This window comes from Hyperolius riggenbachi, chromosome 9, assembly GCF_040937935.1.
Source record: "Hyperolius riggenbachi isolate aHypRig1 chromosome 9, aHypRig1.pri, whole genome shotgun sequence".
NCBI classification, from domain to species: domain Eukaryota; kingdom Metazoa; phylum Chordata; class Amphibia; order Anura; family Hyperoliidae; genus Hyperolius; species Hyperolius riggenbachi.
This window is the reverse complement of record NC_090654.1, coordinates 206,284,886-206,300,116: the sequence shown is the minus strand read 5'-3', so window position 1 is coordinate 206,300,116 and position 15,231 is coordinate 206,284,886. Positions and strand designations below refer to the sequence as shown.

General features: G+C 42.2%; 1 protein-coding gene across 2 annotated transcripts in view; it reads right to left on the bottom strand.

The window, feature by feature from the left end:
- Positions 1-15,231, bottom strand: part of CDIN1 (CDAN1 interacting nuclease 1) — a 481,568-nt gene that overhangs the window by 210,898 nt on the left and 255,439 nt on the right. For both annotated transcript variants that reach the window (XM_068253904.1, XM_068253905.1), the window contains exons 10-11: positions 9,519-9,584; positions 833-938 (exon numbers count right to left, since the gene is read on the bottom strand). In XM_068253904.1, coding sequence (XP_068110005.1) covers positions 833-938; positions 9,519-9,584 — 172 coding nt within the window. The remainder of the gene's footprint in view (positions 1-832; positions 939-9,518; positions 9,585-15,231) is intronic.

The window sequence follows — 15,231 nt, the reverse complement described above, 5'->3', positions numbered from 1 at the left end:
GATAGCAATGCTTTAAGGGCTGGTCTTTTACTGAGATAGCAATCATGAAAAAGGCAAGAACCATTCATGTTTTTGACAGTTGGCGCCCAACAGTTGATGGTTGTCTTGATTGTTATCTTGAAAAATACTTTATATGGTGAAAGCATAGACTATAGATTTGTAGAACGTAGGCAGGCCCTGTTTCCACTACAAGCAAATTGCTGCAATTCCGTGCATGCAAATACGGATGGGAAACACAGCCTATTGAAATCAATAGGCTGCCGTCCATAATACAGAGGCCATACCCTATACAATTGTATGTCTCAAGGTATTAGTCTGTTTCCTCTCCACAAGTCCAACCCATGTAAGAGGTACGACTAAGTTCCCACAAGCAGGCAGACCATGCTTCTATAGCAGTTTCTGAGGACTGCAGAACCACAATGCAGTCACAGTGAATGAAGTTATGCCAGTGCACCTTACAGTGTATGCTGTAATGCAGCACTGCTTACGAGACATTTTACTTTTGCAAACTTCCTTTAAATGATGTCCAGAGATCTCTATATGTCACTAACAGGTTACCAGTTTAGAAAATAATGACAGATAAAGACAGATTTGTATGTACTTTAAACACAGTTGCAAGCACCAATGAATATCAACCATAGGAATCCCCAAGCTATGGATTCTATAGTGACTTTCTGTAGTGTCTGTAGAAATGCCAGCATTTCCAGTCTTTGAGGAATATTTGACATTAAGTGGCTGGTTAGTGCCCTCTAAAAGATTAGATAACACAGTTGCCGCTGCAGTAGTATAACAGGTTCATCACTTTCATTCCAAGATGATGCTGCCAGCTTACCTGTTCCAGTAGCTCCAGAACTGGTCCTGTAAGTACATACGGTGGCTACTCTCATCTCCGAAAGAGGCTTTACTTTCTATCCAGTGAATGACGTGACCTTCCACAGCTGTAGAATAAATAGAGAGAAAATAGAGGAGGCAAAGTTTTTATTCATAACATACATAAGTTTCTTGAAGGACCACTATCGCGAATTGTAAAATGTAAAATACATGTAAACACATACATATAAGAAGTAGGTTTCTTCCATAGTAAAATGAGGCATACATTACTTTTCTACTATGTTCCTATTGCTTACAATAGGTAGTATAAATCTGACAGAACCGACAGTTTTTTTGACTAGTCCATCCCTTCATGGGGGATTCTCAGCATGGCCTTTATTCTTTATAGAGACATTCCCTGAAAAGCATTTATACCAAGATGCTGGCCAGCCTCGCTGCTCACTTTTTTTTGGCAATTGAATCAAGTCAGCACTGTTGACATTCACACCGGAGGTAAAAATAAACTGATGAGATAAACTATTGTATTTATCCTCCTACTCCAAAAAAAATGACTTTTATATCGCATGGTTGTATTTTATATTTAAGCATTTCCAAAGTAGATCACATGTTTTATTGGCAGCCTGTTAAGTGTCAGAGTTGAAATACATAAACTATTGAACTTTTTCTATCTCTCCCCTGTCTTCAGAAGTTGTATTCTGCCAGAAAAACTTTTATGGCTGTAATTTTCTAATCGGAGGTTTACTTAATTCCCAACCAGGTACCTACAAGACAGAAGCGGTCACTTGCATGCCTGAAAATTAACTCTTTCAGGCAACAACATAAAAAAAAAAGGTAAACAGCCTGGTTATTAATATGTTTTGCACTGTGTATACACGTTTATCTCATCACATCACATGTCACTTTGGGTACACTTTAACCATAGAAGTTCACAGGGAAAAAAGTCAAAAGCTTCTAAAAACAGCTTGAGTCTACAAACAAAAGATATTTGTGGTACTGTATTTGTGTGCAGGACTAACCTATAGGTTTTGTTTGTATAAATGTTCACCTTAGTCCTAAATATAATGGGAAATGGGCACCCTGTGCGTATGTGTGTGGGGAGGTGTGCATAGACTTACCGCACCTCCCGTGGCCCAGTGTCTCCTTCTGATCATCTGGCTATTGAGCAGTTTTAAAATGGTTGTGTAACCGAAACAGCAGTCTGGCACTGCTACCACTTGGTTCTATTAAAGAGCTTTAAATACAGTCAGCGGTGCCGGTCTTCTTTGCTCTATCTGATCATCTGTAAACAGCCCCGTTGTAAAGTCCCTGTCGGCGGAGTCAGTCCCCAGGAGTACACGCGCGCACTACCACAGGAAGAAGTAGCTGGTGCATGTGGCCACCTGACCCAGAGATACTGCACATGCATGTGCAGTATGTCCACTATGGCACCTGGTGACCGCATGCGTAGTATGTCCGGGTCAGGTGACCACATGCGCCAGCTACGTCTTTCGTGGAAGTGCGCATGTACTCCCGGGGGTTTACTGCGCATGCGCCGACCCGTGCTTTACAAAAGGGCCGTTTACAGATGATCGGAAGGAGACACCAGGCCACAGGAGGTGCGGTAAGCATATGCACTTAGGATAGTTTTCTTTGGGTTGCTAGACTCACCCTTTTCCCCACAAACATGGTGGTGGTGAAATCATTGCATTCATCAGACCAGAGGACTTTTCTTGAGAAAAGTAAGATCTTTGTCCTCATGTTCCTTCCCAAACTGCTCACTGGCCAGTGAATTTGAAGGTAGGCCTTAACATACATCCAAATGTTGACTCTTAAGCTGATTGGCTAATGGGTTACAATTGTCTGATTATCTTAAAGGGAACCTGAAGCTAGAGGGATATGGCGACTGACATATTTACTGTCTTTTAAACAATATCAACAATATCTTTCTGGGTTCAGTAGTGTCGCACCTGAAACAAGCGTGTAGCCAATCTTGTCAGGTTTTTGTCAGTAAAACCTGATCTGCTGCATGCTTGTTCAGGATCTGCAGGATAGCCGGGTGTTTTGTATTGTTTAAAACTGAATATGTCAGCCTCCATATCACTCTTACGTAAGGCTCCCTCTTTAAGGCATCATTTTTTAAACATTTTCCACGCTGCTTAAAGAGACACTGAAGCGAGAATAAATCTCGCTTCAGTGCATATATTCAGATTTTGAAGGTAAGGGACCCCCGGTTAGCCGCGCGATAGCGGCGTTTTAGCAGGGGCACACATGCCCCTGCTAACTATGAGCTTTGAAGCGAGATTTATTCTTGCTTCAGAGTCTCTTTAAAGGTATAGTAAAAAAGATTACATAAACATGTGACCCACTAGAATTGTGATTTAGTCAACAAAAAGTGGAATGATCATCTATAATCATAGCTGGAAAAAAAACTTTCCCCTGCAGAAATTAAATGATGTGCCAAATATATAGCACAGACTGAGCGGTCAGAAGGAGCTGCAGTCTGCAACTACAGCAGAATATGCCTGCTGAGAGAGACATTCTGTATTAGGGATGCTGAATTCATCTCCCAGCATACATCACAGGACATAATATATTGTAAGAATAATCATGTTTGTAGTGCAAGAAAAATAAAAGTAAAGATTTTTGTTTTTGTATAAAGAAATGCAACAAATACTTTTGCGCTGCTATAAGGCCCAGCACTGAAACGGCACTAATCCGAGTAATGAATGATCTACTTACAGCAAGAGACAAGGGCGAGTGCTGAATTTGGATTCTTCTTGACTTGTTTGCAGCTTTTGATACTGTGGTTCATGAAATACTAATTGAATTATTACTGTGGCCTAAGGGGTGCTGTTCTTAGCTGGTTTCAGTCCTTACTATCTGGCAGGACACAGCAAGTATGTCTGGGCACACACTACTCTAACCCAGTGCCACTTGCCTATGGAGTTCCACAGGGTTCTGTGCTATCTCCATTACTCTTTGCAGTCTACATGCTCCCAATGGGCAAAATAGTCCAGAACTATGGCCTAGGATACCACCGTTATGCAGATGACACATAACTGTATCTGTCCTTCAACCCTGGCACTCAAGACCCATCAGCATCCATCAATGCCTGTCTAGTGGATTTACAAAATTGGATGAACACCAGATGGTTAAAGAGACACTGAAGCGGGAAAAAAATTATGATATAATGATTTGTATGTGTAGTACAGCTAAGAAATAAAGCACTAGGAGCAGAGACATAAGTCTAATATTTGTTTCCAGTACAGGAAGAGTTAAGAAGCTCCAGTTATCTATGCAAATTGCCATTGAGCTCTGTGACTTTCAAAGTCCTAGAGAGCTTTGTGTTTTGAAGGCTGTTATCTTAACTGTATTGTTTTTTCTTGTGCAGAGAACAGTTCAGGACAGGTCAAAAGTTCACTGCCTGTTCTGTAAAAAAACATTTAGAATGCTGAGTCGTATGTAAGCTGCAAATATTAGAGAATGATGCAATGTTATAAAATAAGCTGTATAACTGAAAATAAAAATATGAGAATTTTTTTTGCTACTAATGTTCTAGTAATTATCCGTACGACACAACCAATTCATTATACCATAATTTTTTTTCCATTTCAGTGTCTCTTTAAGGCTAAACTCTGACAAAACAGAGGTGTTGGTGGTAGGCGGGCCACACATGATGGATGAAGTCCAAAACTCTCCCTTCTTATAACTAGCAATTGGGGGAGATACCGTACAGTATAAAGACACTGTGCAAAACATTGGGGTGATCCTGGATGGAAAGCTAACACTCAGACAGCGCGAATCAGCTGTCTTCAAGTCTTCCTTCTTCCATCTGAGAAATATAGTGAGAATCAAGCACCTTATCCCAGCTGAAGACCTACCTTCCCTGGATCATGGATTTATATCCTCTCGCCTGGACTACTGCAATGCCCTGTTCGTCGGATCCCTACATAAGGTTCTGCGCCCCTTACAGCTAGTACAGAATGCAGTAGCCAGTCTCCTAGCCAATGTCCCTTCGCAGCTCACACATCTTCCCAGTACTGCAAACTTTCACTGGTTGCCAGTAAAATGGAGAATCCATTTTAACCACTTCAGGACCACAGTCTTTCTACCCCTTAAGGACCAGGCACTTTTTTTCCATTCAGACCACTGCAGCTTTCACGGTTTATTGCTCGGTCATACAACCTACCACCTAAATGAATTTTACCTCCTTTTCTTGTCACTAATAAAGCTTTCTTTTGATGCTATTTGATTGCTCCTGCGATTTTTACTTTTTATTATATTCATCAAAAAAGACATGAATTTTGGCAAAAAAATGATTTTTTTAACTTTCTGTGCTGACATTTTTCAAATAAAGTAAAATTTCTGTATACATGCAGCGCGAAAAATGTGGACAAACATGTGTTTGATAAAAAAAACCATTCAGTGTATATTTATTGGTTTGGGTAAAAGTTATAGCGTTTACAAACTATGGTGCCAAAAGTGAATTTTCCCATTTTCAAGCATCTCTGACTTTTCGGCGCACCTGTCAGGTTTCATGAGGGGCTAAAATTCCAGGATAGTACAAATACCCCCCAAATGACCCCATTTTGGAAAGAAGACATCCCAAAGTATTCAGTGAGAGGCATGGTGAGTTCATAGAAGATTTTATTTTTTGTCACAAGTTAGCGGAAAATGACACTTTCTGACAAAAAAAAGAAAAAAAAAAAAGTTTCCATTTCTTCTAACTTGCAACAAAAAAAAATGAAATCTGCCACGGACTCACTATGCTCCTCTCTGAATACCTTGAAGTGTCTACTTTCCAAAATGGGGTCATTTGTGGGATGTGTTCACTGTCCTGGCATTTTGGGGGGTGCCTAATTGTAAGCACCCCTGTAAAGCCTAAAGATGCTCATTGGACTTTTGGCCCCTTAGCGCAGTTAGGCTGCAAAAAAGTGCCACACATGTGGTATTGCCGTACTCAGGAGAAGTAGTATAATGTGTTTTGGGGTGTATTTTTACACATACCCATGCTGGGTGGGAGAAATATCTCCATAAATGACAATTGTTTTATTTTTTTTTACACACAATTGTCTATTTATAGAGATATTTCTGCCACTCAGCATGGGTATGTGGAAAAATACACCCCAAAACACATTATACTACTTCTCCTGAGTACGGCGATACCACATGTGTGGCACTTTATTGCACCCTAACTGCGCTAAGGGGCCCAAAGTTCAATGAGTACCTTTAGGATTTCACAGGTCATTTTGAGAAATTTCGTTTCAAGACTACTCCTCACGGTTTAGGGCCCCTAAAATGCCAGGACAGTATAGGAACCCCACAAATTACCCCATTTTAGAAAGAAGACACCCCAAGGTATTCCGTTAGGAGGATGGTGAGTTCATAGAAGATTTTATTTTTTTGTCACAAGTTATCGGAAATTGATTTTAATTGTTTTTTTTCACAAAGTGTCATTTTCCGCTAACTTGTGACAAAAAATAAAATCTTCTATGAACTCACCATACTCCTAACGGAATACCTTGAGGTGTCTTCTTTCTAAAATGGGGTCATTTGTGGGGTTCCTATACTGCCCTGGCATTTTAGGGGCCCTAAACCGTGAGGAGTAGTCTTGAAACCAAATGTCGCAAAATGACCTGTGAAATCCTAAAGGTACTCATTGGACTTTGGGCCTCTTAGCGCACTTAGGGTGCAAAAAAGTGCCACACATGTGGTACCGCCGTACTCAGGAGAAGTAGTATAATGTGTTTTGGGGTGTATTTTTACACATACCCATGCTGGGTGGGAGAAATATCTCTGTAAATGACAATTGTTTGATTTTTTTTTACACACAATTGTCCTTTTACAGAGAGATTTCTCCCACCCAGCATGGGTATGTGTAAAAATACACCCCAAAACACAATATACTACTTCTTCTGAGTACGGCGATACCACGTGTGACACTTTTTTGCAACCTAGGTGCGCTAAGGGGCCTAACGTCCTATTCACAGGTCATTTTGAGGCCTTTGGATTCTAGACTACTGCTCACGGTTTAGGGCCCCTTAAATGCCAGGGCAGTATAGGAACCCCACAAGTGACCCCATTTTAGAAAGAAGACACCCCAAGGTATTCTGTTAGGAGTATGGTGAGTTCATAGAAGATTTTTTTTTTGTCACAAGTTAGTGGAAAATGACACTTTGTGAAAAAAAAAACCAATACATATCAATTTCCGCTAACTTGTGACAAAAAATAAAATCTTCTATGAACTCATCATACATCTAACAGAATACCTTGGGGTGTCTTCTTTCTAAAATGGGGTCACTTGTGGGGTTCCTATACTGCCCTGGCATTTTACGGGCCCAAAACTGTGAGTAGTCTGGAAACCAAATTTCTCAAAATGACTGATCAGGGGTATAAGCATCTGCAAATTTTGATGACAGGTGGTCTATGAGGGGGCAAATTTTGTGGAACCGGTCATAAGCAGGGTAGCCTCTTAGATGACAGGATGTTTTGGGCCTGATCTGATGGATAGGAGTGCTAGGGGGTGACAGGAGGTGATTGATGGGTGTCTCAGGGGGCGGTTAGAGGGGAAAATAGATGCAATCAATGCACTGGGGAGGTGATCGGAAGGGTGTCTGAGGGGGACCTGAGGGTTTGGCCGAGTGATCAGGAGCCCACACGGGGCAAATTAGGGCCTGATCTGATGGGTAGGTGTGCTAGGGGGTGACAGGAGGTGATTGATGGGTGTCTCAAGGTGTGATTAGAGGGGGGAAATAGATGCAAGCAATGCACTAGCGAGGTGATCAGGGCTGGGGTCTGAGGACGTTCTGAGGTGTGGGCGGGTGATTGGGCGCCCGCAAGGGGCAGATTAGGGTCTAATCTGATGGGTAACCGTGACAGGTGGTGATAGGGGGTGATTGATGGGTAATTAGTGGGTGTTTAGAGGAGAGAAGAGATGTAAACACTGCACTTGGGAGGTGATCTGATGTCGGATCTGCGGGCGATCTATTGGTGTGGGTGGGTGATCAGATTGCCTGCAAGGGGCAGGTTAGGGGCTGATTGATGGGTGGCAGTGACAGGGGGTGATTGATGGGTGGCAGTGACAGGGGGTGATTGATAGGTGATTGACAGGTGATCAGTGGGTTATTACAGGGAATAACAGATGTAAATATTGCACTGGCGAATTGATAAAGGGGGGTCTGAGGGCAATCTGAGCGTGTGGGCGGGTGATTGGGTGCCCGCAAGGGGTAGATTAGGGTCTAATCTGATGGGTAACAGTGACAGGTGGTGATAGGGGGTGATTGATAGGTGATTGATGGGTAATTAGTGGGTGTTTAGAGGAGAGAATAGATGTAAACAATGGATTTGGGAGGTGATCTGATGACGGATCTGCGGGCGATCTATTGGTGTGGGTGGGTGATCAGATTGCCCGCAAGGGGCAGGTTAGGGGCTGATTGATGGGTAGCAGAGACAGGGGGTGATTGACTGGTGATTGACGGGTGATTGACAGGTGATCAGGGGGGATAGATGCATACAGTACACGGGGGGAGGGGTCTGGGGGGGGGTCTGGGGAGAATCTGAGGGGTGGGGGGGGTGATCAGGAGGGGGCAGTGGGCAGGGGGGGGGGATAAAAAAAAAATAGCGTTGACAGATAGTGACAGGGAGTGATTGATGGGTGATTAGGGGGGTGACTGGGTGCAAACAGTGGTCTGGGGGGTGGGCAGGGGGGGGTCTGAGGGGTGCTGTGGGCGATCAGGGGGCAGGGGGAGGGAAATCAGTGTGCTTGGGTGCAGACTAGGGTGGCTGCAGCCTGCCCTGGTGGTCCCTCGGACACTGGGACCACCAGGGCAGGAGGCAGCCAGTATAATAGGCTTTGTATACATTACAAAGCCTATTATACAATGTAAGTGCGGCGATCCGGGTGCTAGTAACCCGCCGGCGCTTCCGAACGGCCGGCGGGTTACTACGAGCGGTGGGCGGAGCCAGTCCCCGGCGGCTGATCGCGTCACGAATGACGCGATCACCGCATAACCACTCCCGCAGCCGCCCCCGCCGATGGGCGTATTGCGGTCGTTTGGGCCCGGACTTTGCCGCCGCCCATCGGCTGGGGGCGGTCCTTAAGTGGTTAAGATCTGTCTGCTGACATTCAAGGCTCTAAACCACATAGGACCCAAATACATAGCGGATCTTTTGGAACTATATGCCCCTCCACACACCCTCCACTCTGCCAATAAGATGAATCTGGTTATTCCCAGGATACACTTAACATTTGGTGCTCGGGCCTTTTCCTATACTCTATGGAAGAGTTCCCCAACCCTGTCCTCAAGGCCCACCAACAGTACATGTTTTGCAGGAAACCACTAACATTACCTAACCTGTGAATCAGTGTCTCAATAGAGCCGATTAATTACCTCAGGATTTCCACAAAACATGCACTGTTGGTGGGCCTTGAGGACAGGGTTGGGGAACTATACTCTATGGAACACACTTCCACAGTCAGTGCGAGAGGCTCCTTCTCTGGGCAGCTTTAAGAAAAGGCTAAAACCCACCTCTTTTCCCGAGCCTTTGAGACTGCTTAATGCACGGTCACAGCGCTTTGAGTCCCCAGGGAGAAAAGCGCTATAAAATATTATAGTAATTGTTATATTATGGGTTCAACAGTGAGTACAAGGTACTGATTTCAGTGCATGTGATGACTATGTTTTTTTGCTTTAATGGGATAAACTTACCAACTGGAACTTCCAGAATGAAATCTGGAGTTTTATCATAACCCTTCAGCCGCAGCTGGTCTTCATCTGTAAAAAAAGAAGAACAGCACAGACATATTGAACCATTAATGATGTTGCTTTTTTCTGTATCCACTATGTGGTAAAATACGCATACCGTACCTATGAGAGCCTATGAAGGAAAAAACAGCAGGAAATAACAGAACAAAATTCATCTTATTGAAGGATTGTGCTACTACATGAACCCTCTTACTAATGAGCTAAATTTACAGGGTATGGAATAAAAGTTTGATAATTATTTTATGCTACCGTTACCAACCCATCCTGCCTGAATACAAATCCTTGCTAGACTGTATTCTTACTTGGACTATAGAGAGCTTGGGGGTTCCCAATTTCCTTAAAGGAAACCTGAGGTAAAAATAAACTGATGAGATAAACAATTGTATCTATTCTACTAGTCTTCTGCAGTTGTATTTTCTGTGCATCAGCTAAAAAAAGAATGTTTAATGTTGTATTGTTTCATATGCTGACACAGTTGTTCAGTGCCCCAGAAGCTAAAATATATGAACTATTGACCTTTTCTGTCCATCCCCTGCTCTCAGCAAGGAAAGAGTTTTATGGCTGTAATTCCTTATCAGTAAGAGTAATGCTTTAGTCCAGCTCAGTCCCTACTTAAGAGAAACCATCACTTGCATGCCTAAATGTTAACTAATTCAGACAGAAAAAGAAGAAAAGGAATGTAGTCTAGTTATGTGTATGCTTAGCACTGTGCATACACGTCTATCTCATCATGTCATCTTGGGTATCCTTTAAGCAATCACCCTGTTAGGGAAGCTAAATGCTGACTCTAATTGTAAAAGGAGGCTATTATACACATGGAAAGCAGGTGATAACATTCACACATTATGCCTCTGTATGAGCTTTCTGAATATATACAAATAGATACCGGATTGCTGCAAATTCTTCTACATTCGCATTATAGTCTCTGTTTACTACAGATGTAAACGTAGGCTAGAGAAAAATGTGACGCAACCTAAAAAAAACAAAACACAGGAGCACCGGCAGTGCGCGGCAATCTCCATTCTGGCTGCAAGACAAGCAGGAAGTGAGGCTCTTTGCGTGGAAGTGTACTGACAAAATACGCATAAGCGCCACAACACGAACGCGAAAAGCTGTGTTACCATAGTCTTCCATGACTTTCGGTTTGCCGCACAATTTGCCCGACAACGCACTGCTGCTCTTGCGTTGATTTGGGCACTTCCAGCGGAACGCATCAAACCACACAGGGTATGAGGGCCTCAATGTTTGTACAGAAATTGGAATTGTATCTGTACAAGTACCTCTCCACCCCTGCACCCAACCCTCCTTGAGCAAAAGCAAGCAGATATATTTGATTTATTTGGCTTATTTCTATTTTTATTGTTTTCTCTGCAGTACAGATCCATAATAGTACACAATTTACTGACACATTGCAACCCAAAACAATCATGAAAACACAAAAGTCACAACATGTTAATGGACATGCATGCTTATATTATGACATCTAGGTTTAAAAATAATTAAACAAATGGACATGTATGGTTGAGAGGGAAATAAACAAATGGACATGTATGGTTGAGGGGGAAATAAACAAATGGACATGTATGGTTGAGGGGGAAATAAACAAATGGACATGTATGGTTGAGGGGGAAATAAACAAATGGACATGTATGGTTGAGGGGGAAATAAACAAATGGACATGTATGGTTGAGGGGGAAATATACAAATGGACATGTATGGTTGAGGGGGAAATAAACAAATAGACATGTATGGTTGAGGGGGAAAAGAAAACAAATAGACATGTATGGTTGAGGGGGAAAAAACAAATGGACATGTATGGTTGAGGGGGAAATAAACAAATGGACATGTATGGTTGAGGGGGAAAGAAACAAATGGACATGTATGGTTGAGGGGGTGTAAAGTTTTTATTTTGCCTAGGACCCTGTTTGGCTGTGACATGGCTCTGACATGGAATTCAATGTCATCTAGTAAATGGAAGGTTAATTATAAGCAGGCTTTACTACCCTCTCCTCTCTTTCTCAGGTGTCATAGCTTGAGCAGAAAAGCCCTCAATATGTCATAACATATTGTCCTTGACTTCTGAAACCCAGGAGAGAGCAATAGCATTTTGTAAAGGCCTATTACAGGCACTGCTTTATGTCTCCATCCAACCCTAACTAATGACCTGGATAAGTAACAGAGAAGGTTGTGTGGTCCTGTCCTAACACCTGCTGGGCTGCTGACAAGGGTCTTCCCAGTGCTCTTTCTGCTTCACCTTTGATTAGAATTAATGACAGTTCCCTGAGGTTGCAAGCTTGCTCCCCATCCATCTCACCCATCTATCATCCCAGAATAAAGAACTCTCTTATCTCAGCAATGTAAATAGGAAATGTTGTGAAGATGGGTCTTAGAGGAAAAACACAGCCAAAACAATACCTTGTATAAAACATATGTTACAGTCTATGTAATTCAGTCTAAGTGTAGGTGACCGCGTCAGAAAACATGTCCTTTACACGCACGCACACAACACACACACACTCGCATGTGTGTTTGTGTGTAAAAACGCACAGTGAATTCCTCTCTCCCTCTAGTAAGCCAGTTATTTTTCTCTATCTAAAAAAAAAAATCCATCCTCCAAACTTTAATATTCATAATGTTGTTCTGCTATAAGATGTTGCTGCGCTAATTTTTTAATTAATGTAAGAGAGATACGTCGAATTGTAAATGCAAAAAAGGAAAAAAAAAAGATGTTAAATCACATGAGGAATTTGCATGTATAAGTGCTCCTAAAGGCCCGTACACAAGCCAGATAAAAGTCAGCCAAGGTGGTCAATAACGATCACCTCTGCTGGGAATCCAACGTGTGTATGGCAGCCCATGAAGGCCCCCCCCCCACCGCTCGACCAGCAATTTGTCTCAGCAGAACACTTCGGCTGAGCGATGGGAGATAGCAGTGAACTCCCCTAATTAACCATTTCAGAACTAGTATGATGGTCTCATATGACCCAAATAAGGGTTAAAATCTCAATCCACCTGATGGCAGACAATTTGGAATGAATACAGACTAGAACAGGCATGGGCAAACTTGGCCCTCCAGCTGTTAAGGAACTACAAGTCCTACAATGCATTGCAAGAGTCTGACAGCCACAGTCATGACTCATAAAGGCAAATGCATTGTGGGACTTGTAGTTCCGTAACAGCTGCAGGGGCCGTGTTTGCCCATGCCTGCACTAGAACCTTTGCAAATCAGGTCCAATGTAGAACAAATCAGGTCCAATGTAGATCAAATATCCTGATTTCACTGTTTGTTTGCTTGTCCTGTGAAACTGACTCAAAGCACTGATGGCAGGGAAAACCAGAGAACAATCATATAAAAGTGAGGTCAGCAGTGACAGCTTAAAGTGACACTGAGGCACACTGCAAATCCGATTTGCATTTCCGATTTGCTATCGAAATAGGAAGACAATTGCTGAAAAACCCCAGCATGCAGTACCGATTAAAAATCCGACTTGCATGAAAAATTGTGTCAAAATCGCAAATCAGAATTGGAAACACGTGTAGTGTGCAAGAGGCCCGAATCGAAAAAAAAACAACAACTTATAATATAATGAATCGTATGTGCATTGCATCATTTTCTCATATTTGCAATTACAAACCACAATCTGTATTTTTAATTATGAATCAAAGAAGAGCTAATGACCCTTTGAACTCTCCTGCAGTAAAACCTTATCTAAATTTGTCTCTGACTGTTTCTTTGATGTAAAAGTGCTTCAGAAAATAGAACCGTCTCCAGCACAAGTTGGGTCTGACAGCTCAGAGACGCTCTTTTGCATAGATAACAACTGAGGTTTCTTAACCTTTCCTGTACTGGAAACAATATGAGACTCGTTGCTTTGCAACTAATGTTCTATTACACATACATAGCATTGTTTCCTATGTTTATTTTCACTTCAGATTCCCTTTAAATAGTTTGCCGCATATCAGCTTTAGAAAACACTGTTTTTTTTAAAAACACGTTTAACTTCAAATACAGTACTGTAAAAATGCCTAGCACAGCAAAAGGAGGTCTTCTTTCTCAATAAACGTCTTTCTTTAGTTATCTGGAGCCACAGTATTGGTCTAGAGTTGATGGTAATGAGCCGATGCAGAAAATATCCCACAATTGGCATTTCTGGTCTCGCATGACCCGAGTGATGGCTGTTATCTCATGACGGGGAAAGTAATACTGCAGCAAATATTAAAGCATTTTCTTTCAGCTACTTATTCTATAAAATATTAATTACATGCCAGCAAGGGTGTGCTGTTTATACAATGTATTAGATAACAGAGTTCTTTCCCAGCCCTGAATCAATAACATCCTGTTCAGCATCAATCCTCCTGAACTCACAATATTCAAGCAAAGTAATGATCACTTCCCCTCATTCTCAAACCTGGCCGAAAGCATTGCTAGAGACAGCAACCTGTCATGTAAGGGCAAGCCTAAATCAAGACCCGAGAGGATCGCTGTTTATGGCGCCTACCCTATTTATCTCCACAGTGTCTAAATTCCAGCCGGACATTGATGCAAACTTGAAGTGAAAATAATGTGTTGAGATGAACACTTGTATCTACAGTCTATGCAATGACAGCTTTCAGAGCAGATAAACTGTACTTTGGGAACTTGTAATTTGTACATGGACAATAATACTTGTGCAAAAAAGCAACTGTATGGGTAATAAAAAGTAGGAAAGCATGTATTTTTATTGAATATATTTGTCAGGGTTTAATCCTGCCTTAAAGGGAACCTTAAAGTGAACCTCCGGACTAAAAATCTACTCAGCAGAACTGAAAAGGCTTGGTGTTTCTTTAACAGTTGCACAGCATCAGAACGTTGTTTTTCTTACCAAAGCATCATATTCAGCTAAATTTTTAGCTAAGCTCCACCCATCAAAGAAAAAAAGCCCGGGCTTTTTTTCCATGGTGCTGTGCAGAGCATGATGGGATTTCCTATGTTGTTATTCACGTTGCCTAGCAACTGGGAGAGGTGCTCAGGACACAGGACAGTTGGAACTGTGTCCCATGCTCCCTGTCACCTCCGTTCTACCAAAAAAAAGGCTGTCATCATGAAATCAAACATTTGCCTGTTCTTTTAAAACTGTGGGTAAGAGATTATATTACCTATCTATTTTAATTAACCTAACTAATGTAACTTAATGACAGTATGTTTGTTTAGGCTGGAGTTCTTCTTTAATCGAGAGGGATACGGATGTTTCCTTTTAAACAATACCAGTTGCTTGTCAGTCCTTGAACAAGCATGCAGCTAATCCAGTCTGACTTCAGTCAGAGCACCTGATCTGCATGCTTGATCAGGAGCTGTGGCTAAAAGTATTAGACGCACAGAATCAGTAGGAGAGTCAGGCTACTGGTATTATTCTAAAAGGAAAAATCCATATCCTTCTCAGTTTAGGTTCTCTTTAAGTTGCTCTGTCTGCCTCCCAGGTAGTATTAAGTAGACATGTGTACCCCCCCCCCCCCCCCCCCCAGATAGTAGTAATAGGCAGTAATGTCTGCTCCATGTATTGCGGTATTAGTTTGGCATGTTGCCTCTAAGAAAGAAGTATTAGGTTTCAAGATTGAAGCGAGAGTTATATGCAGGCTGCCATATTTATTTCCTTTTAAACAACACCAGTAAGCCCTG